The sequence below is a fragment of the Sinohyriopsis cumingii genome, chromosome 5 (genome assembly GCF_028554795.1).
Source record: "Sinohyriopsis cumingii isolate HCF-2022 chromosome 5, ASM2855479v2, whole genome shotgun sequence".
NCBI lineage: Eukaryota > Metazoa > Mollusca > Bivalvia > Unionida > Unionidae > Sinohyriopsis > Sinohyriopsis cumingii.
In genome coordinates, this window is record NC_142965.1 from 95,927,382 (window position 1) to 95,955,095 (window position 27,714).

The 27,714-nt window shown below is 37.1% G+C and overlaps 1 protein-coding gene across 1 annotated transcript; it reads right to left on the reverse strand.

Annotated features, from left to right (window-relative positions):
• On the reverse strand, positions 1–27,164 carry LOC149799812 (uncharacterized). The gene is made up of 8 exons (XM_089957129.1): positions 27,014–27,164; positions 25,991–26,044; positions 12,289–12,487; positions 11,649–11,714; positions 11,057–11,092; positions 7,530–7,850; positions 2,343–2,669; positions 1–1,797 (listed from the first exon to the last, which is right to left on the reverse strand). The coding sequence occupies exons 1-8, from the start codon at positions 27,107–27,109 to the stop codon at positions 1,610–1,612; spliced, it is 1,287 nt and encodes a 428-aa protein (XP_089813255.1). The 5' UTR covers positions 27,110–27,164; the 3' UTR covers positions 1–1,609.
• Positions 27,165–27,714: the final 550 nt, after the last annotated feature.

Genomic DNA, 27,714 nt, shown 5'->3' on the forward strand with positions numbered 1-27,714 from the left:
TCCAAACTAGCAATAGCATGATGTTGGCTTTCTCCTGAAAGGATACGTTTGTAATGTTACGATTTTGATGTAGTCACAGCGACTGTAAAGTGAGGGCACACTTCGAATTTATCTCACTTTATATAATTACCATGAAACTATTTTAAAACTTCAATGGACGCTGCCGAGAGGCGTTATAATCTCATTCGAAAATAATTATTTTAAGAAATGTTGACCATGGTGTGTTTTCCGGAGTTAATGCCTAAACGTATGCAAAACATAAGTTTCAATTTTCGATAAAAGATTTGTTGTTTTCGAGGTTTCCGCGTTTAATTATGCTGTGTTCTTTATAAACAATTTATCTTTTTGTTTTATTGTTTTACATATCCAGCTCTATTTAAAGGAATATCTTCTTACCGATACCAGTGTTACACAAAACAAAGGTCAATTGTCCTTTACATTGACCGAAATAAATTTCATATACAATGTCAGAAGTACATCAAATATACCAACTGAACATAATTTGTAGAATCCTCGTACAAATGCAGAGATGTAGTTAGTTTATTCAATATTTTGATTGCACCTTAAGCTAAAGTACAATCAACACCATTTATTTGTATCATTCAATTTCAGCATATACTTTAGAAACCTTGAAGTACCAAAATGATTCCCTGCAAATGTCATTACTAAAAGTCCTTTTTCACATTTTTAGTAGAAGGGTGTTTGCAAATCACAACTAGTGTTATTTACATTAACACATAACGAAGAACGATACATTGAAAATAAATAATCTTATATATCTTAAACGGTAAACTCAAAAAGCATTTTCTACGGATAACTAATCAATCACAATACAATTGACTGAACTGAAGTAAAATGTCATTGAAATAAAATAACTTAAGACATTACTTTGAACATATCTTTTCTTTTTAAAGAACTCACACAGACACATAACAATTTATTTATGTACTGTACAATTATATGTCAGGCTATGAAGTATAATTAGTCTTCGCTAAATCGGATGGCGACTGTCACATAAATGTAGAAATCAGCATAAAATGTTATCCCACGAAACTAACACCGCACACATGCTAATTTATTTATGTTTATATTCCTTTAATTTTGTGTCATGCGAGGAATTGTTGATGACTCGTCCGTTCTGTAACTAAAACATCATAGTTGCATCAAAGTATAATTTGTCTAGCATTATATTCACAATCAGATCAACATTCAGCAGAAATTCAATCATACGAAAAGTGTCAGTTCATGACTTATTGGTGTTTCGCACGAAATTTAACATACATATACACACTCATAATCGTTAAATACTTTATCAAACGTTGATCTCTGATGGCGTTTATTATTCTGTTTCCATAAGGAAGCGATGTCAAACCAAACGTAAACAATGAAAAAAGTCAGAAAGATGCAAAATTAAATGTAAGAATTATGAACAAACAATTTATGTCTGTGTAATGAGCGTCCATTGTGTATTTTCCACTCTCAGTAGAATTCAACTGTTCTCACCCATTGTCATATACACCTCTAGACTTAATCTAGACATGTCATTTATTACTAACCCATGCAAGTGTAACAAAAACATGCACACATTCCTGCCTACAAGCTCATGGTTTTATCGCCCCATGTTGCAGTTTGCCTGGTTTGTCCAAACACAGGATCCATAACAGTCGATCGTCTTCTGGAAATACAGACCTAATCCGCAGGTCTTCTCCTCGGGGAATGAGGTGCACGTGATGAACTTATTACAGTCACAGGGATGTGGATAGCTGCACCCAATGCTTTTGTTATTGCAATAACCAGCTGCAAATATAGTAAAATCTAATTGAATTTAACAACAAGAACCCTAACTTAATTATATCGACCTTGGATACAGAATATTTGCATAGAAAATAAGAAATTCCTAATTTTACAGCATATTTTGGTTTCTAGGTGATTTCCAGATTTTTAAATATGTTTACCTGCATAACACGTGTGTTAAACGAAATTCAAATTCTATCAGGCATTGAAAATGACATGTCTTTGTAATACGATGCACCGTAAAATATGAAAAAATTATTATCATCAAAACTCTCTTTTCTGTTATTGTTGGGTTCTTTAGGGGGTGTTGTTGGGGGGGCTTCACTAGCAGCACTTATATAAATCAAAATATTAGAAGGAAGTAATCATCTCTCAATTAAATTGGAGAATAAATGACGGTCATTTTTTTACCGAATTGGTCAGTCATACATACAGTTACTTCAAGGATTTTCTTTCAATTTGTTAGGAGAAATAATTGTATTATTCCTACATATGGATTCACAATAGCTACAGTGATCTATTTGGTAACAATTACAAACAGGCATTACCTGGAACAAGCTTCATTAATAAGGGTGTTGATATATACTTCTTCACACCTATGGAGTATAAGCACCGGAACGTCCTATTGGCGAGAATATGATTGACTTCTTCGATTGAAAAGTTCAGTGTAGACTTTGTTTGCCAAATACCACCATTTTCTCTATCTTGTTTTGTTGGAGTACTACGCCAAGGCTGGTACATATGTCCATTGGGGTCTTTGACTTCTATTGTCATGTCCACCTTCTGGCAACCAGTGCTTGCATGACATTCCAACTCACTGCTTCTGTTTCCAATCAATCCTTTTGGCATACTGATTAATGGGTACTCTGGGAAATCTATTTTTGGGATAAAAACATAATTGATCTCAATCTCATGTTCAGTATCCATACTTTTAGTATGTTTATGGCACGGGCTTCAGGACAACGAGATGTTTACTTTAATATTCTTTACATTTCGTCACTATTAAGACAAGTACTGATACTTTTAAAAATGTCGAATAATCGCATATATATATATATATATATATATATATATATATATATATATATATATATATATATATATATATATATCAGCATATCAGAGGGCAATATAAATATTTGCGTAGCAAATACAAGTATGCACTGTGACTAAAGAATAATCGTTTGTCAAACCACGCTTTCTGGAAATTCTGTCAGAGTACGTAAACAATTATAAGCAAAATGTTCTCACAATAGTTATTAGGCCAATGTCAGGTCCCTTTAGGGAAAAGTGATTGCTGTATACACATAAACATAAAACAAAGTCACTATAAATTCATAATATTTCTTATGAGGAGTTTTCACCCAAACCTTTCAAGAATAAACCTTGCTAGCATCATTTGTTTGTTATACTGGCAATTATCATGAAAAACTGGGTAATTTCATTTCTTGAACAGACTCTGCACTATGACATTTAAAGCATATTTTTGTATGTTCCTATTCACTTTAGATTCATTTAGCTTCTTCCCATTGGTCATAATAAAGTCTAATTTTATGCTAAAGGTCTTGACTAAAAAAACTTGAAATAAATAAGTTAAAACCAGAAAATATGATATAATATAACTTTATTCAAGTCTAAAATATGTTGCATATTCTATTTTCAGTCACAATAGATACACTGCACACAAACAGCTGGTAAGTTGGTGCTGGGGATATCTTGGCCGTGAAATCCGAGTTGCTTTGGCATCCTGTGCAGTAGATGCATTCGGGCAGAAGTTCCCAAGTGAAGGTGGTAACCACACAGGTTTCAAGTACTTGTAGTTGTCTTGCAAATCGTGATGTGAGAGCCTGGACAGCCGTCGACTTGTCTAGCCTCAATGATTAGCTGCATAAAAATAGTAGTAACTATTAAATGACTGTTTTCCTGGCCATTTCGTCCAGTGCTGCCATCAACTCTTCAACATATTCCGAAAGAAGAAATGTTTCCCACCATCATTTAAGAAAGAAGCGTTTCATCCACTGCCCACATGCATGCTAAAAAGTTTGATAACAAAACATTTAAATAGGAATAAATGTTAAATTCATCTTAACAAACATAGCTAGTGTTTGAATATATAATTATTTTGTTTGTTTATATGATTTTGAATATGTGTTACAACTATAAATCTGCACCAACTTTATTTTGATTAAAATCCAGGACTTTGTTTTGATTGAATAGTAATATTAAGAATTTGATAGCACCATCAACTCAGTAATGATTTGATACATGCTGAAGTCATGCAATTTACATCACCCTTTTCCAGAGGTATTTAAGTTGAAGCTGGAATCCATTGGGTCACTCTCATCTGGTTTGTAGCTTGAATCATCGGACTCCCTTATCATGGAACACTCATCATCAATATCATGAAAATCAGTATCAGGGTATGTGTCCGGTTCAAACTGTCTATTGTGTTCTCCATTTCATTATCTGTGGGGATGTCTAAAGAACACTGAATGACTTTGCTCCTTCTCTGTACATACCGGACATTTACCTGACAACCTGTGAAATGCAAAATATACATGTGTATACTAATTATAGTAGTTTTCAAACAGATGGGTGATTCTGATGAATTCTTATCAATGACAGTGTATTATTGCTCAGTAACAAAACGTGGACAAATGCTTGATATACTGAGACAATAGCTTGCACGATCATACTGAACTTAGTTAATAAAATGTTACCCGTGTCATTCGCTTGTTCATTTTAATGGTGGGATTATAACATTGAGTCACTTTACATCATTGTATTACAACAGTAGGCATGAATGAAAGACATTACTAAACTTGATGAGCTGAACTTTCTCGTAGTGGATTGTACATTCATTCATGGAACTAATTATATATGTATTATTATTATTACCAAAGTCAATTTGTTTCCTCTCACTAATGCTTGAATTCTCTTGGATCTCTTAAGCATCCTGTCAGTCTGACATTCAACGGCAATACTGCATGATGGTGTGCCTAGTCCCTGAAACAAAAGCAATACAAGAAAAATGTGTTTGGCAAATTCTAGTGAATACCTTTGCATTATATAAGGTGGTCATACTTTAAATTTTATGTATGCTTGAACAATAAATAACAAATGCATCAAACCTCTTTCGTTACTTATAGAATCTATGGCTGATCATAATGTTAGACATATAACCAACACATTGCAGAGCTTTTACGAAATAAATAATGGCATATCTTTATTGCTTTACTAGTATGATATCATATATGAAGTCATATGAAATCATATGAAGCTATACCAACCATTTGAACACTGGAAATGCATGGAAAGTTCTTGATGACATCAATATGCACACCAGGATATGTCGCACCATCTACTGTTGAGTGTGTGATTGGTGTATTTTGGGTTCTCTCTTGTACATTATTTTATGGATGCTGGTTCAGAAAAATCTCTTTCAACACATAACAAAAAGATCCAAATAAATAGAGCAGAATTAGAAGTTTACATCAAAAAAATATTAAAGGCTACATTCGTCTTATATTACCTTATATGATTCTGTACACGGTGTGAATAATAATAATAATAATAATAATAATAATAATAATAATAATAATAATATTATACTTTCCACATAGAACAAATATTACTATTCACATTTGCAATCAATGGGTTGTGGGTGTGAATCCGGCCTAGACCAGGATCAACTGATAAAATTGTGTATATCTAAACAAGGAAGGTAATTTGCTCCCAGAGCTTCATAACTAATTAGTCTTTACAATTAAACACATTCAATACACTTTCCATACACATTATATATATATATATATATATATATATATATATATATATATATATATATATATATATATATATATATATATATACCCCTTTGATTTAGGCTTTGCCTCATTGCACACACACAAACACACACACTCATCATGATAAAGCAGGTGAGATTGAGGGTGGACCTATCACGATTTGCAAACACCCTCCCACTAAAACCCCCCTCTCGCATTAATCGCTCGTAAGCTAGGTATAGTTGTGGCAAGAGTGTAGGGTTGACAACAAATAATGTAGCATGCTAAAATCAATAAACCTTTTACCCTTGCTCGCTGTCGCTTTTGAAAGCTCCTTTCGGGTTACGTGTTTTTAGGCCTGCCGTAACTCTTGATTTTTGCTGATCTTGTGTGCATGTACTATGGGTTATTTGGTGAGAAAACACACTTGGAACTGCATTTGGCAGGAGTCGTCTAATGGTCTTAATCCCAAATGTTTCAGTTTCGAGGTGGGATAGCAATCGTCTTCTCTAAGGTGGTCACTACAGACAACTTGACTATCTCGCTTGTCAATAGTCGGCTCAGTCCAGTCTTTAATTGTCATTCGAATTTGCTTAATCCATTGTTTCCTTGAAACATAATTAGTAGGAACTGATTGCAAACTCACTCCATCTCGTATTGTATTGCTATAACCTTCAACAATACAAATTTTTACCATTTTTTTCACACACGGCTCCACTTGTTTAACGTAACTACAATGAAGATTGGAATGCTGTGTTCCCTAAACTGCGTCACTTCCGCTTTGTCTTCTGGAAATTACCGAGCGCGAAATCAGCAAGAAGAGTTTTGTCTCCAGCGATAAAAAAATCGATGTTCTGCAGTTATTATATTCATTAATAATGAGGTATATGACATAATACCTATACAGATCGCTTCGTGAAAGTTAAATTTATAATATAAATGAAAGTCGTGTGTGTGCACCAGTAGTCTTTTAATTGAAATCAGAAATGTATATCATATATAATACCATATTTCGATTAAAATATATTCAGGTAATAAGCGGTTATATCTATAATGTTTTAATTCTTTTGCAATCATAGCCTGTCAAATGTTATACTTTATTAAACCAGTTTGAACATAAGGACATACCTTTGTCCACATGATGGTAATAGATTATCAGATATTACAACTGTTAAAAGTTTTATTGATATTTTCAAGCCACGTACTGTACTGTTCATTGGGAACATGTGTGAATAGTTTGTTGGGGATTGTTTTTCTTTTCGTTGGGGTTTCGGAGGGAGAAGACTGTTTATTCAGGGTGAATTTTGTTTCGTTTTTAATTGTTAGCAGTTGTTTCTTGAACGAGTATTTATTCTGTTCTATTTTCAAATTATTTCATATAATTAAATATTGTAGAGGTCATGAACTTTTCGTGGCATGATGCGACAGACATTCACAACGTACGATCTAAAGACAGCATTGTATGGACTCTAAACTATTCAAATATATTGCATCATAGGAAAAGAACACGTGTGTCCCCCCCCGGCACTTACAAAACCCCTCCCCCAGCATACGCACATCTCATACCACCCCACATTCACCGCAGACTTATGGGTGCTTTTAATTAGAATGTTCATGCAACAGTATTGGGAACATTTTCGACTGGAATGAGAGTCAGTATATAACTTACTTAACTGCTTTGCGACAAATGAAACAAAAGAAAAGCGTCTGCCAGGATACGGGCAGCGAATAAATAATAATATAATAAATAATAACATAGATTTAGCAGGGAGGATGATCATCTTACATGTAGTAGAACAAAATCGGGTTTTCAAATGTATGTTCGTCATAGTCGTAAGCTACAATTGGGAAAGGTGGTTTGTTGCAAAATCAATGTATATCAAATCTACATGAACACAAAAGCATTTACATTCATTGGTACCCATACCCATGACATTGAAATATTATTACCTATTACTTTGATATGGAAATAATAATCTTTAGTTCCTGCTTGCGACATCACTGACATAGTATAGTTGCCTTCATCACTGCATCGCACCTGCGGGAAATGTATACGAGTCACCAGGGTTCCATCCGGTTTCCACGTAGCCGAGAAGCGACCTGTTACCTGAACATCGTCAGGGATGCGTATACCTGTCATGCTTAAGATGTGCCGTGCGTTTTCACCACTCGTCTTGCTGACAATTACTGTCGTATTTCCTTTAACTTTAAGCTCACACACAAAATCTCTAGGAGAATTAACTTCGTAGTCAACTTCACATGGACAGGGAGCTAGAATGCAAAGTGTTAGATTTCAACTTTTTCTTTTTTTCTTTGCAACCTTGTAATTATGTAAAATGTATTAACATATTTGAAGAATTTTTAACATACTTTTCGAATAACTGAACTGAACTGTTATTAAATAGAGGTTTTAATTACATTTTAACAAATTTTGATGATAATGAGTTAACTTTTTCACATATTTATCATCAAAGACAAGAAGGGTCACATTGGTAAAGATCGCGCACCTTTGGTCACTGTCGTCTGGTTCAGTTTCACTCATTTGTATCTTTACCGACCCCCACCACCAACTATCTCCCCTCTGATGTGCAAGATATACCTTTGTCTGACCGACCGTCTAATACACGGTGCATACTGCAGCAAGAATTTTTAGTTTACTCTGGACTTTTCTTCATGCTTCCTTGGGTTAATGTTTTATCAAACTCAATCAGCAAACAACACTTTGCTAGAGCCAGCTTACCGTTTATAATGACGTCATTGAAGCTAAAATTAACGGTTTTGACAAAACATGATAAGACAACATTCCCAAGCTTTCAGCACCCAAATTTCATCAACTGGATATGTGCATAACACATCCGAAATGGCGGTTTTATTTTGGGTCATTGGTCAAAATCATTTGCAACGAAATTGCAATGTGAGTTAGAAAGTAATAATTCAGCTTACATGGATCCAAATGTCATCACGCTTCATAGGTATACTAGTCTAAACAAGAGCAGCTCCAGCAACATAACTCAAGAAACAAACACATGCGGGATGAACTCTTCTGGCATTACACTTGCAACGTTTAGAAAAGATGTATACACACACACACATATAAACGCTCACACACACAGAAAGTTGCTCTTGAATAGTCCTCTTAAAACACAGGTTGGCAAATAGTTTCTCTGTCCCTGTCAGTGACTTTTGTTTGAAATTTAACAGGTTACCTACACTCATAATGTTCGTTCTTCCATTTTATGAAGGAAAATGAGCTCTGAACTCAAAGTTAGTGCCAGGGTTCAGACATTAAAATGTTGTGTACGAAGAAAGCATGTCAAATGATTAAAAGTTACCAACCGAACCGGTGGCCTATTGGTTAGAGCCTCCGCCTCGGGTGAGGGAGATCGCGGGTTCGAACCCCGATCGAGTCATACCAAATGGTATGGTACTAACAGCTGCCTCGCTAAGAGCCCAGCATTACAATATTAGCGCTAAGACTGGTAGCCCTGTCATTATAATGTGACTGGGTGGAATATCATGATACATGTCTGCGGCATGATGCATCAGAGCTAGAAAAAACTGCCACACTGCAGACATCGTAGTGACTAAAAACAATTAAACCTACGTTAACAATCCAAATTACACACACACACACCACAGAATTACCGTTTTTGGAACTGCATCTATGTTAACAGATACATGCATTAGGTCAAAGGCAATCTGTTGATGGCTATTTTGTTTTAAATACAATGAGACAATAACCTTCATCTGTGTAAGATATTTGATTAGTGATTAGAAGCAAATCGTTTCAGAAAGCAATATTACTAAACGATTCCTTAAACCCTTACATATTTTTCAAATTTCAATTGATTGTATCCACGAACTTTATAAAGGGTATGATCTCCTGAAGAATATGTTACTAAAGAATGTGTAAAGTTTTAATAAATATCTTCATAATTAAAATGGCTTGAAATTAGCTTCAAACAGAGTTTACATTTCAAATCATGGATGACCGCTGACTGAACTGCCATTTCTTTTAATATAAGCAAAATGTGTATATATTTGAAGAACGGAATGATGAAATGATTTAGCAATACCATTTTAACTTTTATTAACCTTGAAACCATCAATATCTGTGGTGGTTAGTCCAAAATTGTGACATTTTATTCTTAATTTAGAACAATTACGTAATTGTTATTATGCCCAATCTTAGCAGAATTGTCTTTACAAATCAAATTATCGCCTGTTTGTAAAGATAGTATTCACACTAACTCAGACATACTAAAGAAGCTTTATTCAATGAAGAATATGGCATGTGAGTTTTGTATTTCTTTGCTTGGCTTTTAAGGATTAGTTAAAACCTTATTGGTCACATTTTTCCGAGGAAGTGTGATTAAATGCATTTCCAAATTACCCACCAGGGCAGCCGACCTGGATAGTGCCAGTGCGGATATAGAACTCGTCACGTTGATTACGACTTTGACACTCCACCAAATGTTCAACAGCAGTAAGCAAGTCCTTTTTATGGACCTTACGGTTGGAATATCTGGCATCACGCGATCCATCACTTAAAATGCACTGAATGTGAGCCAACCGTATTGGAGCAAATGCAATAAATCTTCAGTTATCCTCAAATTTCGATACAGATGGACGGAGCTTAAATTTATCAAATCGGCGCAACTTTTGTAATCTCTGGTTTATTATGCTCATTTGACAGCGGTGAATGAATTAACATACAGTGTTGATCAACGAAGCGACGTTTCTAACCTTGTATATTGAACATTTTTGGCATTTTTAGTAATTTTGAAAAATATACGTGCTCTCCCCATGACAGAAATGCACCGTATGTACGCATATCGCTTTTGTTCTCAATTTTGTCAACTCTGCTCAAGCCCGTGCAAAGCAATATAAATTCTGAGAAAACATAAAAATGTTAGATTCCAAAACGTGAGACTTTGCTCAGTTTTAAATAGAAACGTCATTAGACACACAAATTTAATATTAATTATCCAATATTAAGAAGCAATAAACTATGAATGGAAGCCACATGACGGCAATCTCCATTAAAAAGCTGTATATGCTGATATTTAATCGTTTTTCATGAATATATATCCAATTTATTAACCAGTCTGTGTTAGCGCATATAAATTGTCCTTCAGGTGTGGCCTCTCATGACTTTCATGCTGTTTGAATGAGCCATTCAAAGTTTCGCTTACACAACCAGCCCATTTATCGATCGATAAAATGGACACTTCCACCAATGCCTTAGTTTATCTTAACATTGTGTTGTTAATGACGTATCATTTTGTATCCTTACTGATGACGAAGATGAAATTTGGTTGAGGTAACCACGGGTGCTAAAATAGCAACGGATTGTCGTCCGCGGTTTACTTTCATGCCTTGCGATGTTCACCCTTGCAAATAACACTTATTTCATAAACGGTCACAAATATATTATCTAGATGTACCTTTATATGGAAAGCGCTTCTCATACTTACATTCATCAACGTTTGGTGTCTTGGTTATCTCATCTTCTAATGAAAACAAAATTCATTTTTAAAAAAATAATAGCATCATAATCTAAATCATATCCGAGACGGTATCTTTATGGAACGTTTCAAGGATTCTTCCATTCTGGTTTTGCATCAATTTGTGGTCAATATCATGAAGAAAAGGATGCATGTTTTTAAAATTTCACTTCATATAATTCAGAATTTAATTCACAGGTAAAGCTGGTAAGATGACAGTTATTACAGCAAAGACTGTTCTGTCGTGAACTGTTTGAAATATTGTAGAGTTTATTTAAGCGACTCAAACATGTTAAGACATCGAATCGGGTTACAAATCTTAAATGCTTTGATATATCAAAAAGGTCACTGATCTTTTTATATGTATCCTTCAAGATTCGCGCAACGTATTTCAGTTGCTGATATATATATATATATATATATATATATATATATATATATATATATATATATATATATATATATATATATATATATATATATATATATATATATATATATATATATATATATATATATATATATATATATACTTTTGAGCGCTTATAATTCTTTAACGCACCTTGGGCCTCATTTGCAGTGGACAGGGCTACCACCAATGTTGGGATGGATGACGGAGGCTCCGGTGCTACAAAAGATAATTTGCGTTTAACCCTTTGAATGTTTATTATATCTATCCGGTACTACAAAAGATAATGTGTATATATGTCTATAAAATATACCTATGTGTGTGTTTAATATCGGAAAACTTAAACCACTTCGCTTAATAACTTAATAACACCATATTGTTCTTATTTTGTTATTTTCCTCCGATGTAGTTTTCTATACAGTCAGTACATGCAGTATATTTCAGTCGGTACACATGTTTGAATCTACTCTAGCTTCTACAAGAATTTGCCTATTTCATATAAATAAATCAACTTCACTTGCAAACATTATGAGCACTATATAGCAATTAAAACGTGATAAAATTCAAAGGTCTTATTGTCCTAGAATTTTAGTGATGCTATGTTACGAATGGGATTGTCTATGACAACATTTTGGTTCATACGCAATTCGCTTGGACTTCATGGGGATGATTTCTGTACTAAACGTACACGATTAATTTTAATAAAAAATTTATCTTGGCATTAGTCTACATAACTGATCATTCCGACTATATAAAAGCTCTATCTACAAGTCTTACACCAAAAGATACATACGTGTTGGATACATCACCACGAGATAGATGACCACACACAAAGAGACCAAGGCCATAACAAGAAGGATTGTGGCAACTATAAACCTGGAATAACCACAACAATGGTTGCAGAAGTTTGAATTTGAATTTGGCATAATCCGCTGTGCGAAGTTCTTCCTTGGAGGAGGACGTGATGGTGGCATCGGAAGAGGACGCTTTCGCTGGAATGTGTGAAACGTGTATGAAAAGAATTATATATATATATATATATATATATATATATATATATATATATATATATATATATATATATATGCTACAAACCAATAGAAGGATATGCATGTGCAAGGACGTAACATGATAATCTATATATTTATTATCAATGTAGTGGCTAGAGCAAGTTTGCCTGGCCAAATAACATGTGTGATGAAATAGGCTAAAGTGTTTGTTTCTCTATGTGATATGCACGTTAAGTGTTTATTTGACTGCTTGTATGCAGCAAAGCAGCAGAGAGACTGAGCCCACCAACTATTTCGTCCAACAGGACCATCTATCCAAAACGTTTCTGATAGAAGGTCTTATTTTACAAAAATAACCCTTCTAGCCAGAAACTATGATGACTAAATCCTCTTTTCTGGATAGAAAGGTTATTTCGACAGCGATAACTTACTATAAAAAATGTTTCTTCACGTGGTGACGTCGACGACGACGTTGGCGGCTCAGTCTCTCTGCTGCTATCATGTAAAATATTTTAGGATTTTTAGTTAAAAAATGTATCTAACCCAACTCGGTATCGTGTCCTAGGATCATGTAAATTTATTGTTACAAACCAGTGTGGTTTTCGCTGTGCATGACTGAAGAAATTTCTGAATCTATTGAGGTCCATGTCACCGCTGCACCAAGTCTGATGAATATTTCGTAACGTGTGTACGTCAACTCCGTTGAACACTGCAAGGATGTTACAATTGTCTCTGATCACTTTTGGAATTTGTGTATATCGTTGAGTCACTTAAATGACATCAGTGTTTTTGTGTCGACCACGGGAGAATATTCTGGCTGGATTTTTTTGTTTATCCAACATTACATCATCGTACACAACTAAGTTGTTAATTGATCCATCAGTGTCGTCGACGGATGGAGCTTCTTCGATGTCAGTTATAAAATCAATATCATCTTCGTCGTTTATCGATTTTGCACTTTCGTTAAAATCTTTTAGGACTTGATAACATCGCTGATCGTCCACAGACGGGGCTATCAAATATAATTTATCCCACCTCATCCACTTCATTATTAAATTAAGTAACAACTGTGTCTTACCCGACCCAGATGGGCCTATGATAATCATTCGGATAGAATTTGGTAGCACTGAGTTATGTTTGATTGGCTCTCGTCGCTTTGTCGCGGAAAAGTCAGTGATTTCCATTTAATATATCATAAAATAAATATGGATTTATATTGTGTGAAATGCCGAGCACGTACCCCAACTACGGATATAACAACAATTACAACAAAAAATAATCGACAAGCGCTTACAGGCAAGTGTGAACGATGTGGCACAAAATAATTTAGATTTATTAAAAAAAAGGAGGTGATATCGCAGCCAAGTTAACAGCGCTGCCAGGAGCTGCGTGGGCTAAATACCCAGGAGAAAAATATATTCCAGGATATAATTACTGTGGTCCAGGAACCCGACTTGATATCAGACTTGATGCTCAGGATCAACCAAAACCCGGTGAGTATCCGATAAACGCTATTGATAGCGCGTGCCATGCTCATGACGTAGCTTACCGAAGCAAGGATTTGCAACAGCGCCATCTCGCGGACGTGAAATTAATTCACGCGTTAAATGCCATCCCTGATAAATCTTTCAAAGAAAAGTTAACATCCTGGTTGATAAAATCCGCAATGAAAGGTAAATTAGCGTTAGGTACTGGTATATAATGGAGTCGATTTATTATTCCCCAAGCGGATACTGGAGAGGTAACGCGGCAATTAGCAAATTCGCTGAAGCAGCAAAAGTTACGGCGGTTACTGCCAAAAATTGGTTATCCCGACAGGCAATATGGCAAATTTATCTACCGCGTCCTAAACAAATTCACTTTGCGCATTTCGATGTTAGTGTACCAAATGAGGTTCATCAGGCTGATATATTATTTCTGCCACATGGTACTATCCGAAGACGCACATACAAGTACGCGTTAACCATAGTTGATGTTGCCAGTAGATACAAAGATGCGGAACCGTTAACAACTAAAACAGCATCTGAGGTTCATCTCCGCCGCAGAATTTCATTATATCGGTCAGTGATTCTGAATATTTCTTGTCGATGTAAAATGAATCCGTGGCAACTCTAACTGCCATACCAGGAAATCGATTTACCATCGATAACAAATTTATAGAAACATAAGCCAGCATTGAAGATCTCAAATGTGTGTATTGAGGCGATTCTCCGTCGATATAACTTACAATTGTGCCCAACTTTTTCCCGTCGGACAAGAACACATCCTCCCTGTTACAAAATATGTCTCTGGCAACCGCGTCGGCGATTATAAAATCCAGTTCAGCTTCATCGATAATCAACCGCGAGTGATGCATTTTATGATCAAATGCTGCACTCTGAGTAAATTTACCGATTATTCTTCGTTCAAGATCTTTCGCTGTGCTTTCACTGTTTTTGAGTTTGATCTTAAGAATTTTAGGAGCCTCACTGACAATGACATCCATCGGGGTATTTGGACACTCTCGTGCATACTCGCCGATAACTTCATCTACACTGACACGCTCCGGTGTTGGCAACCAAACTGAGGTCTGCGGTCGATAACATATGATTGCTTCACTGACAGTCAACGATACTAGTATGCCGCTGTCAAGCATATATCGCAATAACACTATTGGTACCCAGCGCTTTTCGACGAAGTGTCTGCCAAACCAAACATAACAAATCGGATGAAGCCCCGTAGCAAATTCAAACGAAGTCACACGAACAAATCCTGTCAGGTCAGCGTCGGGTAAAACGCCGTTTACGGCGACTCGTGTCATCGAGTTCGTGGGATGTCCAAACCGCGCAAAGTATTCGCGGCACTCGCCGTTCCCGAGAAAGTTTCCTGGGTAGCAGGCAATCATATTCACGGAAATCATATCCCGGTAGTCATATCGGTTTGTGTTGTTACTAATGCTGGTTATCTGAGATTTAATGCTGGAGGTAAAAACTATTATAACCACAAGTTCGTGTTCGAGTGTTTCCGCGGAGAGATCAAAAAAGGTCTTGTAATTGATCACATTGATGGACAGAAACTTAATAATAATTTATCCAATCTGAGAGCTGTGACGCAGAGTGAAAATTGTAGGGCTGGTAATACTGGGGGGGGGAGAGTCTAGGGCAGTTGCTTCAATAAATTTAGGTACGAATGAACAAATAATATTTCAATCGATATATGCAGCTGGCAAGTATTTTGATATTTGTGCGCCCTCAGTACAAAAAGTTGCAGAAAATATTACCAAATCGGCTCTGGCAAAAAGGTATAATAATCAGAAAATTATATTTCGTTATTGTTAGGTAATTTACTGTAATCCGAGAATTTTCCAAACGGAGATAACTCTGCAGCGACTGTGTGAAAGTCAATGATACAATTATTTTCCCGTTATTACCCTGACTTTGTCAACAGCGCGCTATAACACTTTACAGGTGCTAGCAGACGATTTTCTGCACAAGGAAGTAAATAACTGCCTGTATAAATTTCACAGGTAGATCAGTATATGATATTTTTTAAACCCTGTATTATCAGATTGGAAAGTGGCACAATGGTAACGCGTTTGACTTTCGCCCCGGCGCTATCAAATGTCATGTTCGAATCCTCGTTACGGACATACTGTCGACGGGCCCGATTTATAGGGTTTTTATAATAGTTGGGGGGTCGAACCCCAACGAAGTTGCACAACTTTCTCCGTTATCACCCGTCAAGGGTGATCTTTTGCCCCAAACGGGATTGATTTTGGGGGGTAGGGGTGCAACTTCGTTGGATGTAGAATTATAACCCCGCATCTGTCTGTGTTGTCTATATGTTTGTACCGTCCTATAATAAGTTACATGTTTGTGCCGTCTTAAGATAAGTTAGAATTAAGTTATGTACCGTCCTAGGATAAGTTATATATACAATTGTAAAATACAACTGCTGTAAATAGCTTCTACTGCTGTAAATACAACTGCTGCTGTAAATATGCTTCTATTGTAAATATTGTAAATACTATATGTTTGTGCCGTCCCTAGGATAAGTTAGAATTAAGTACTAGGATAAGTTATGTGTTATGTGTTGTCCCCATATGAGCCTTGCTAGCATATCAAATGGTAAGCTAGGAGGTTCACAAATGGGGAATGTCTCGTCGTTTCGCAAACACACCCTCTGGGCTTTCTAGACTGTTATTTGGCAGTTTAGGAGCTCAATCGGGGGTAGTGTTTCCGCCCCCTCCTGAGTTTGGTAGGATGTCATAAGACACCCTAGAGACTCAAAGGAGATGTGATGTTTTTCTATTTTAAATATTTAAATATTTAAAGATATAAAAATATATATAAATATGAATCAAGAAAATATCAATAATGTGATTGATGCTATTAAAAAATTAGAAACACAAGGATTTAAAATATTACTAAATGTTGAAACTATTCTGTCAGATTTTGAATCATTATACGAAGCAAAGCGCGCAGGGCGTTATATTCTTCCTGCTCAATATCGATTCATAAAGATGATTCAAAATAATTTGTATAAATCGCTGGCCAGCTTAGCGGAGACACAAATAAATGAATTTGTTCCACTGTCTCGTGCAATCGAAAAGATCAGGCTGGCACTGGCAGCCGAGTATGAAACTAAAAAGATAATTAACAATCGGGTCAGAAAATTAAAGCATTGTATGTCCGCTGATTTCATCAAGGACGAAGTCAAGGGTGAAAGCAATGATAGCTTCGTCACAGATGACGAAGTAAATACCTCGCCTTGATTGCATTACTTCCTTGACTTCGTCAAGGAAGTGAAATCGGGTACCTAGAAGTGAAATCGAAAGTAAAAAAAAGTAATATTTTTCTTTTACTGTGTAAATTATGCAACTGTCCGATTTCACTGATTGCTACTAGCAAATACTCCCATGAATCTACGACGCTGGTCTGTGGTAAAAAAATATATATAAAGTAAAATATTTTTAAAGGATGGAAATGTCTTCGATATTTTTAAAAATCCTAAAGGATGGAAATATCGAAGATATTTCTACTGCAGTATTTTATCAAGATGATCCCGTGAAATGCACGAGTGAGCAACATTGAGGATTTGGTCTGCGTCAGAAGTAATCATCGTGATATTGTTTTCGGGGAGTTGCTTCAGCTGAAAATTTGTCAGTAAAAAATCATCATTGCCGTACTTATCGATGATTATTTTAACAACGCCCGGGAAATGATTTCCGGTAAATATTTTTCGGATGAATTCTTCAAGCGCGCTTTTGTTGTGTATTAAACATTTCACGTGTTGATACATACTATTATTTTCGCGTTCATTTAATATAATTTATTACGACAGTGCTGTCGCTGATGGTGATGTCGTTGGAAACACCAACCGGGCTATCATCGGAATCACTTTGTGATTCTGAATCACTTTGTGTTCACTGTCACTGTCAGCGAAATCACTGTCAGAGACATCTTCATCACTGACAACAAAATCACTGTCAGAATCACGCTGTGATTCACAATCACGCTGTGTTTCCATGGAAATGTCAGAACTGTCAGTGGAAATGTCGGAGACATTTTCATTTCATCATCATCATCACACTTCTGGTAATTCGAAGATTTTTTGGACATTATTATGATAATGATATCGCTAATTGAAAGTCCTTGAAAAAATCTTCGATTTTTTACGACTTTACCAGCAAATTAATACTAACCGTCTCCCCACGCAGGTCCAAAACTCTACCCTGCTGGTCAGTGACTTTAAAATGTATCCTTGTAGGCGTAGGGTTATGACACCGCAGAAATACATGATTGATTGGTTCTTGCACAATCAAACATCCAGGTGGTTCTCTAGGAGTAAATGAGTATAGTATAAACCCTTGCTGGGCTTGATTTGATATTGTCGTGGTTACGCTGTAGCTGCCATCGATTACGTCACATACAAGATTGACCGCGACGACATCAGTGATATTTACTACGCCTGGAGAAATATGCCGGCCATCGCTCACTGTGGAATTATTGTGTGCTAAGATAGTTGGCGGTGGCAATATTCGCTTGTACTGGTCAAGAATATCCGGGAAGTATTCATCGACGATATCAGTGACGTGTTTTCGTAGCGTGGCCGGGGGGACGTATCCTGGAAATTTAAAATTCGGTAGTTCAGCTTCGGTCAGCGAGAACCTATTCAGAAATTTTTGTTTATCGCTGGGTTTATTGCCAATTATTGACTGAATCATTAGCTGGTTATAATGTTCTATATCGTGGGCAATCTGATTTAATATCTCAATTCGTTTAATAATTTCTTCACGTGAACCTGTCACATCGGAAAGATGTTCTTGGAAGCGTTGTCGTAGATGCGCCAGTTGCGCTCGGTGAAACACATTAACAATTTTAAAATATTCAGTAATTCCGCTTATACGAACACTAAATCCCTCCCGCAACCGCGGCTCACCGTTAAGTTCTGGGAGGGTAAAATACCACATAAGATCTCTGTCATCTCCAGGGGGTTGGGGGCCAAGCCAATCGACGTTGTTTTTTTTTAGATCATCAAGATGTTGTTTGTATTGCGGTGTAAGTCCGTGATATGATTGTTTATCGGTGATATAATCAGACTTCGTTGGTGTTGGTGGTGTCGGTGGTGTCGGTGGTGGATTTTCAGGCCATCCTAATACTGTTCTGATTGAACTGTTATAGATATCAACGGCGTAACCCGGTGTTGAGATTTCGATGATCGTGGACAGCGTTGGTTCGTGTGCAGTGATTGATATTTTTTATTCTTTTCCGGTGACACGTTTTATTTGACGCTGTATTTCTTTGTTGATTTCTTCTATCTGATAACTCCCAGTGGGAAGTGTAATAGTATTCCAATCTGGTGTGCCATCAGCGCTATTCTGATATGAAAATACAAATGAATTATCTGGCAACTGTCCGTGAAATGATGTCGACCTGATATTGGGCCAACTGTGATATACTCGTAATTGTGTCAGTACTATTTCGGTGACTGGAATAGCAGTTGGAAAATTAATATCGAATTCAGGTTGCGTCGAAGATATTGATATCATTGTGGTCCTTACCGGAGTTGTATTTGCGGCTATCTCTTGAAGTATCTCCGTCATTATTTATCTTCATCGTTTTCAAATTAACATTCTTTGCACGCTCGTAATCGTTGTATATGCTGGACATCAACGTGAATTCGGAATCTGATCTTGTTGTATCGTCAAGGCTGGATGATATCAACGAGGACAATTTCGAGTAGGCGCTGTTGGCCGCGCTGTTTAGCCGCTCATACTCGTGTAATTTTGTTATCGCGCACGAGGATATTTTTTTTTGCAATTATATTAGCAACTCCTGCGATCGTCGTTAATGCTGAAATTGTGATTGTGATCGCGATTGCGGTCGTTACCGGAGTTAACGCAGACAATAGCACACCCGTGGATGCAACTACCGCGGATACCGAATACACTATTGTGTCTAGCACAGTTACACGCCGTTTGTATTTTTTTATCTTCGTTGCGCATTTGTCAATGGTGTTTTTCAACGTTGACTGCCATTCGCGTACCTGATCATATCGGTATTGCTGAGCATCTAATGTTGTCGTTGATGCTGATTTCATTTTTATTATTATTTACGTTGTGACTAAATCACAACGTAACCAATTGAGGTGTTTCTGCGACGAATTCCAAACACCACCAATAGGATGTTGCAGTTAATTTCTTGTCTGCGGCTTCAAGTATAAATATTTCTTCGGTTCCGCTGTTTAATATTACAGTTACAACCCCGGAAAACCTGTTGGTGGAATGTCTCCAGGCATATGTTGTGAAGATTTCAAATTTAGCGGCGGAAAACACAGACAACCTGTACACGCCAGTGGCTGTTGCTGTGTATTTGATAGTATTATTTTGTCGGGACCATGTTGCGAATCCCGATGATACCGTGAATACGATGTTGGTGATATGCCCGGGAGTAACTCCAGTGGGGACTTTAATCAGACTGGTTTTGTTAACGATCTCAGGAATCCCCGCTACGATGTTTTGCTGTGTTTGTTTGATCGTGTCGATGTCGGTCTTGATTTCAGAAAGTTTTACGTCGATGACTGGAGGAGCCCCAAAGAACTTATCAATGGACTCATCAGCCTTTGCGAAGTTTCTTCGAAGTCTTGTAAACGAGCCCACGTGAACATCATACTCTGCCCGCAACGTGGCTAGTTTACCGTCAATGGTGTCTACATATTTTTTGTTGGTGGCATCTTCGGGGCCTTCCGGATCCGCTAACACAGTTATTTTGTTACCGTTCATGCTGAGTTCACCTGTAATTGTATCACCGGTCTTCGCTACACGGGCTAGTGCAAGTTTTTGCATATCATCTCGGAGAGCTGCAATTGATATCGACGAATCTCTGATTCTGCCGCTGTCAATGAATACAACGATGTTGTCCGTGGTAGCTCCAATAACCCTGCGAATTATGTCATTCCACTTAATGTTACTGGTTTTTAGTTTGCCGTGCCTGTCCTGAAAAATAACAACCTCATCTGGGTCTATCCCGGTTAACGTTAAAAGATTATCAATTTCATCTTTGGTCGCATACGCTGATAAATCAATATCTTCTTTTTTTTCCTTGGTTCTGCTTGATCTTCCGTAAATATCAACTATTATCAATTATGGGATTGTTTAAATTTGGAAATCACATCTGTGGTGTATTCATGCACGACTTTATGCGGAGGACTCGCTGATTTCGAGATCGCATCAAGAACATTTAATACTTCACGACCGCATATCGGAGGATCAATCAGTGTTTGTGTTGGTAACGTTGACTGCCAAACTGGAATGTTGGAAAATCTTTGGACGTACCTGAAAAACTCAACTGGCGGTGCTAGCCCGTACGAATCGAAATAGATAATTGGACATGGATCGATCGTGTAAGCAACCCAGTGAGTTCCAGGACCTTCCTTGTTGTCGAGATTAATAATACCGGTTTCTGTGCTCGCCGGTCGTGCTGGTAATTCATCTCGCATAAATACACCTCTGAAATTCTTTATACGTAATTGTTTAACAGCATCAAGCAAATCAAAATTGGACATCGGTGTGAAAACGCTAGCGTTTTTCAAAACACTTAAAACTTTTTTGGGTACCATGACGCCGGAGTTCCTGGAAGTCTTAGACCGGATCCCTTTTTTTGTATCCTTTCCCGGTGGCTTTCTTTAGTGCCATTCCAGCAGCGGTTCCAACAGCTCCTAACGCGGCTGCCTTTGCTGCTGCGGCTGCTGCTGGTGCTAGTGCTGCGGAAATTATTGGAAGAAATGGAAGTATTCCGCCGTTTTTTTGACCATCTCTTTGACCGCGGCTGGAGAGAGATCAAGTCGAACTTCAGTCGTTGCTTGTTTCGCTTTATTGAAATGTTTTTGTTGGGTTTTAGTCAATGACAGTTTGTTTGGACCGCCCGCTAGCTGATCGTGTTTTAGTGTCATTGATGTGCCACATGTGCTCGCGTTTTTCGATTGTAATTTCTTCACCTGACCAGGAGTCAGTGTGACATTAACATGACTGTATGACATTTTATTTAATACGATATTGATCTAATTGTTTACAAGTTTTCCACTGGGGCATCGATGACTCTCATTCGACCGCCAGTACCTTCAAGCAACATTGCTTTATCGGAAAGTATGACCGCGACGGCTCTGTAATTAGCAATAGCTGCTACGTTTCTATCTACGGTAGCCCTGAAGTGAATATCAACGACAGACTGTCTGGTTAGATCAAGATGCTCCAGCGAGAAGTAATAGATTGGATAATTAGATATAAAATCCAATTGCGATATTTGCAAACCAGTGTCGATATTTAGATCACGCGCTAGATACTTTGTCAATCGTTGATATGCACGTGCAACATGATTATTACCAAAATTTAATTGTATATTTTCAGCTGGTTCTTGATGCCCGTTTATTTTCAGAGAAACGTCAGTGATACCAAGTTGATCAAATATCATATGCGAACGTGTTTGATCACCTATTCGTCTAACATCCTGAAAAGCAATGAAAATATGTCGCTGCGTGGCAACCCCCTGCTGTGATGCTATCTGCCATGTGAATGTACCATTGACGGTACTTTGAAAACTATCTGTGGTTGTTGTAAGCCACGATAGCAGCGTTTTGCCACCTTGATCCATGAAAGAAAGCAGTCGCTATTCTTGGGCAATTGCAGGGGACAATACCGGCATCCACAGTGATAGTTTTGTTATGTTTACCTGACCAGGGTCGCCTATAGGTCGCCATAGCGCATCATTGTCGCCGCCTTTTCTAACAAGCACGACTGTATGTTTTGCTCCGAAAATTACCTTTCTGACCCCCCGGCAAAATCCAAAGATATGAGACAGCGGAATCGCACAAGAAAAATTTCTGCGATTACCTACTAGCATTTGTCTGCGTGTAGCGAAACCTAAATTAGATTCTGCATTAGCACCATGAACCAACGGCGTCACATCAGCGTCAGCGTTACCGGCAAAGTTTCTTGGTCGTCTAATATTGTACTGATCAATGTTAGGAAAATTAGAAGTGTCCTTGGCAAACATCATTGATGGACCAGCTGATCTTGTATAATCATCAGAATATCTCGCTAAACCAATTATTGTTGTAGCAACATCGACATCATTCTGAATCGCTTCGATATTTTTTCCATCAATCATATAAATAGCGCTACTAAACAGCGCCATAATTCCATTGTTGACAAAACCGATTTTAACATCAGGTCCGTATTCTGTGTCATTGTCTCTTATAATTTCACCTTCTACCTCAATGAATGCTTCAGCAGGCAGGAAATATCTACTGGTATCCTGAACCTGAAGTTCAATTCGTCCTCGTCTGTTTGGTTCTCGTGCGTCATACGAATAATACTGATAATCACGCACTGATTCATTTTTAGGAACCGGTTCGTCTATGTCGAATGCTGGATCGGATTCATGTTTGTACATTTTATTGTAAAAGTTATCGTCTAAAACGAAGACCACTTCCCGCGACCAAACTTGTGTTTATTTGTTCAGGAATTTCGTTGACTAGCGCGGCTAGCTTTTGATTTGCAGCTTCGTTTATTACTTTACTGACATCCGCTGGCATGTCTGCGGTGGCTGGTAATTTTACCGGTGGAGGTTTTCTACGTATCAGTCGTGCTAGTCTGCCCTTGATCGCCGTGAATGCTTTACCGGCAGAGCTACCAGCAGCGCCAATAGCTTTATCTTTAATAACATCAATGGCTTTCATGCCTAATTGTTTTGCGATCGGTATTGCTTTAGGTGCCATTCCCGCAAATGAACCCGTAACAACATCGCCGAATCCGTTTCCATAAGTCATCCTGTATACGGGTAGTCGTGAATTTATCACTCTGACCATGACTGGTCTACGTTGAGAATTGTGTACTATCATTTATTTAATTAGTTATTTCTCTAATCGCGGCGACTTCAGTCGCTATCGACGAGTTCATCAATAAGTTCTCGATAGATGTGAGTATCCATGATGCCGCCGCGAAATAGTCGCTGACAGATATCAGCCGCTTCATTAATTATTTCCGGAGAGTTATTTCCAGCTCGTTTTCCTCCTATGAGAACTTCTAGCCGTGATACATCATTGATGATATTATCAGGACAAATATTTAAACCCTTTCTAGTTTTTGGTTGTTGTCCTACAATTCTTGGGGCTAAAACATCTTGCGGTAAACATTCAGGAGATGTTGTTAAACCAATTATCGGCGACCTAGTTGGCTCGGATTTTTGACGACGTGGACTTTGTTCAGATGCAACCTCATATTCACTTAACGGGACCAGGTCAGTATCTATTATCCTCTGCCGTTGTTGTTGTAAAGATGAAGAAGGTTTCTGCTGGGAGGATTCTAGTTGTTTTAACTGTTCGGTATAAACTCTTTTTACTTCTTCAAGGAGACCTCTGTATTCTAAATCATCATCTCTGGCTTGTTTTTTGTTTTTATATATACGATGTAGCCATTTAATAAAATTATCATCATTCACGTTTTCAAAACCGGGTTTTAAGGTACTAGATTTATTAAACATACCAATTAATATTTTTCTGGGCAATTCTTCTCTTGGAGTATTTCTAATATCTTCAGCAAAACCCTCCCTAAATTTTGCAATCAGTCCAATATTTTCCTTTATTGGTTTGGACGCGAGTTCAGCACGAATTTGCCCAATACCTTCAAGTATTTCTTTGCCGACGGGCGGAGGTTGAGCTACAGCTATATCAGTTGGAAGATCTCGTAAAATCTTTTTTGTTTGTTTGGTTCTTCTAGCAATCTTTTCAGTTTGCTCAGCGGTTTGTTTTAGCGTTGGAAGAATACCCTTTCTTCGTTCCTCCTCCTCTTTGATATCATCCTTAGGTTCTCCTAGTAAAGCTCTTTCTGTGACCACCGCAGCCTTTTCAGTAGCTGTTGTAACGGGTTTAAATAATTCTTCTGCACCTGTTGCAAATTCAACTTGTGCTTGCTGCCGTGCTTGTAATTTTTCTCTGACACTATCACGAACAGGAAGAAATTTTTTTATTGCTTCTAGTCGCTCTCGAGCTAGTCTAGCAGAATGTGCTTCTCCGATGTTGGCCATTATTGTTAACTTAAATTTTTAATTCACAACAGAAATCCTAAAATATTTTACATGATAGCAGCAGAGAGACTGAGCCGCCAACGTCGTCGTCGACGTCACCACGTGAAGAAACATTTTTTATAGTGAGTTATCGCTGTCGAAATAACCCTTCTATCCAGAAAAGAGGATTTAGTCATCATAGTTTCTGGCTAGAAGGGTTATTTTTGTGAAATAAGACCTTCTATCAGAAACGTTTTCGATAGATGGTCCTGTTGGACGAAATAGTTGGTGGGCTCAGTCTCTCTGCTGCTAGCAATTTTGTTGAGTTGATGACAGCATAAAAAATAACAAGTTCCCTTGCTATAAGATTGTTTGTCATTTTTCTTATTTCTTTCGTCTATTTTTGTATCCTATATTTGTACTTTTACCCGCCATTCAAACATGTAGAAGTCAGCAATTTATCTTGGGTTTTGTGTTTAGTGTCTTTTTTGTTATTGTAAATTGCTTCTTCCCCTGACGAAGATATGGAAATGTTACGTATGGCTTAATTCTCGTCGACCAGCGCACTAATGCACCTGGTTACATTGTTGTACCCTACGGAAGGATGGTACAATGTCGAAGGAAACAGCTATAGATGCTTATGGAATAACTGGATAGAAATTAGCAATCACATACCCGTCATAGTCTTATTCAGAAATGCTGCTAAATACTTTATATTATTTTCACAAATATACACATATTTACAAAACAGTGAAGTGGGGGTATCACGTTATGTGATAAGATATAAATGTAGATTTTGCGATCATATACTATATGTGCATGTTACTTTCGAACCTCGTGAAAATTCAGAGCCAGATCAAACCTAGACAGAACATTGTTGATATAATAATACGCGACAAAATAACCTGAAGTAATAAATGCGCAATAAAATTATACAACGTACTTTTGGTTGAATCTGAAATCCAGCTCCTTTCATATTGTTGTCATAATCTGACATCTGCAAAAAAGAAATGTAAATATACGAAAAAATATTGAAGAGTAACTAAACGACTCAAGACAAAAGGATCACAATATATTACTGAATATGTATGGCTCATCATATCTTACTTTTATGGAGTGGCCAGTCTGCAAGATTATGAATGTCGCTTCATTAAATATTACTTCTTATATTCCGCCCTAAGGATTTTTCTAATTTTGGCTGAACGAATTTTTCCTATAGTTGTATGATGCTTTTGCTATATATTCCTGGCTATATGTAATTTCTTACGTCAATCATTATATTACGATATATGTTTCCTATACTTTATTTTTTAATAACTGAAATTAAACCGCATCCATTGTTGTGGCTTCCCGCGCAGGAAAACAATTGTTTTGCAAGGGTATATATTGATTTGGTGTTTTGAGGTTATTTAGTTTATAAACAATTGGAGTCAAGTACCAGTCCAGTGACGAGTCTAGCACGTTAATAACTTAGTCATGGCGTTTCTTTCCTACGTGAATCACTTCTTACATATATGAGGCGGGAGGGGGCATATTTTATGCGGAAAGAGACGGTACATTTTTTGAAAAGAAAAAAAAAAGTCATGATGATGACGATGACAACGAGCAAGAGGAGGGGCTATTTGTGTTCGTGATACATTGATGATATTGATGACATTGATGACTTGTAGATAAAGACCAAGCTGGAGAAAATAGGGCGAAAATGGCTACAATGCTGCTTGTGATGATTATGATTATGATGACGACGTTGAGTCGGTCCACTAGTAGTGAGAGTGAATAGAAAATGAAATTATCGAATAATCGATTGCCAGCATCTGTAAGAGCAATGTCAAAGTCAATGTCCACCCAATAAATTTTGTATTTTATGGATAGTATCAACGATCAATTTATATAATAGAAATAACGTTTCACATCAAAGTCTATTTTCAATTTAGCATTACACGAACAACAAACACATCGATCTTACATCAGGCATTCCATATGGAACCTTTTTCCCTGATGGGTTTTCTTTTCCAGTGCTGTCGTCGAGTCCATCAAAGTAGCAGGCACTGTCGTTCGACATCTTCAAGATTGCTGGAAAACAAATCTTCAGATGTCTGTCACTGAGTTTGTATATCGAGAGACTGAAAAATATGCATAAAAAAGTCTGGGTAAATAAAAGATGATATATGTCTATATGAGTGTAAATTCACTCAAAAAATAGATTTTACTTGAATTAATGTTACGTATGTATATACGTATGAATGTATGTATGTATGTATGTATGTATGTATGTATGTATGTATGTATGTATGTATGCATGCATGCATGCATGTACGTATGTATGTATGTATGTATGTATGTATGTATGTATGTATGTATGTATGTATGTATGCATGTAGGTAGGTAGGTAGGTAGGTAGGTAGGTAGGTAGGTATGTGTGTGTGTGTGCGTGCGTGCGTGCGTGCGTGTGTGTGTGTGTGCATGTATGTATGTATGTATGTCCCTAGATAGGTAGGTATATTTGTATCAATCCAAAATCCTGACCAAAAATAAAGATATATTACAATAAACTATATGGGCAAATCCATTACTGAATTTATATTATCCAAAAATGATATCGATCAATTGTTTCGGTATGATTTTGCCCACAATTTACGTTACTTCTTCAGGAAACTATATTCCCTG

Excerpts from the sequence above, each read along its gene's own strand:
- LOC149799812 (XM_089957129.1), bottom strand. The coding sequence starts at position 27,109 with ATGTCGAACGACAGTGCCTGCTACTTTGATGGACTCGACGACAGCACT. Across the intron at positions 11,715-12,288 it reads CGTGGTGATGTATCCAACAC|CACCGGAGCCTCCGTCATCC; the intron begins GTATGTATCTTT and ends TATCTTTTGTAG. Across the intron at positions 2,670-7,529 it reads TTTCCATATCAAAGTAATAG|ATTTCCCAGAGTACCCATTA; the intron begins GTAATAATATTT and ends TCCCAAAAATAG.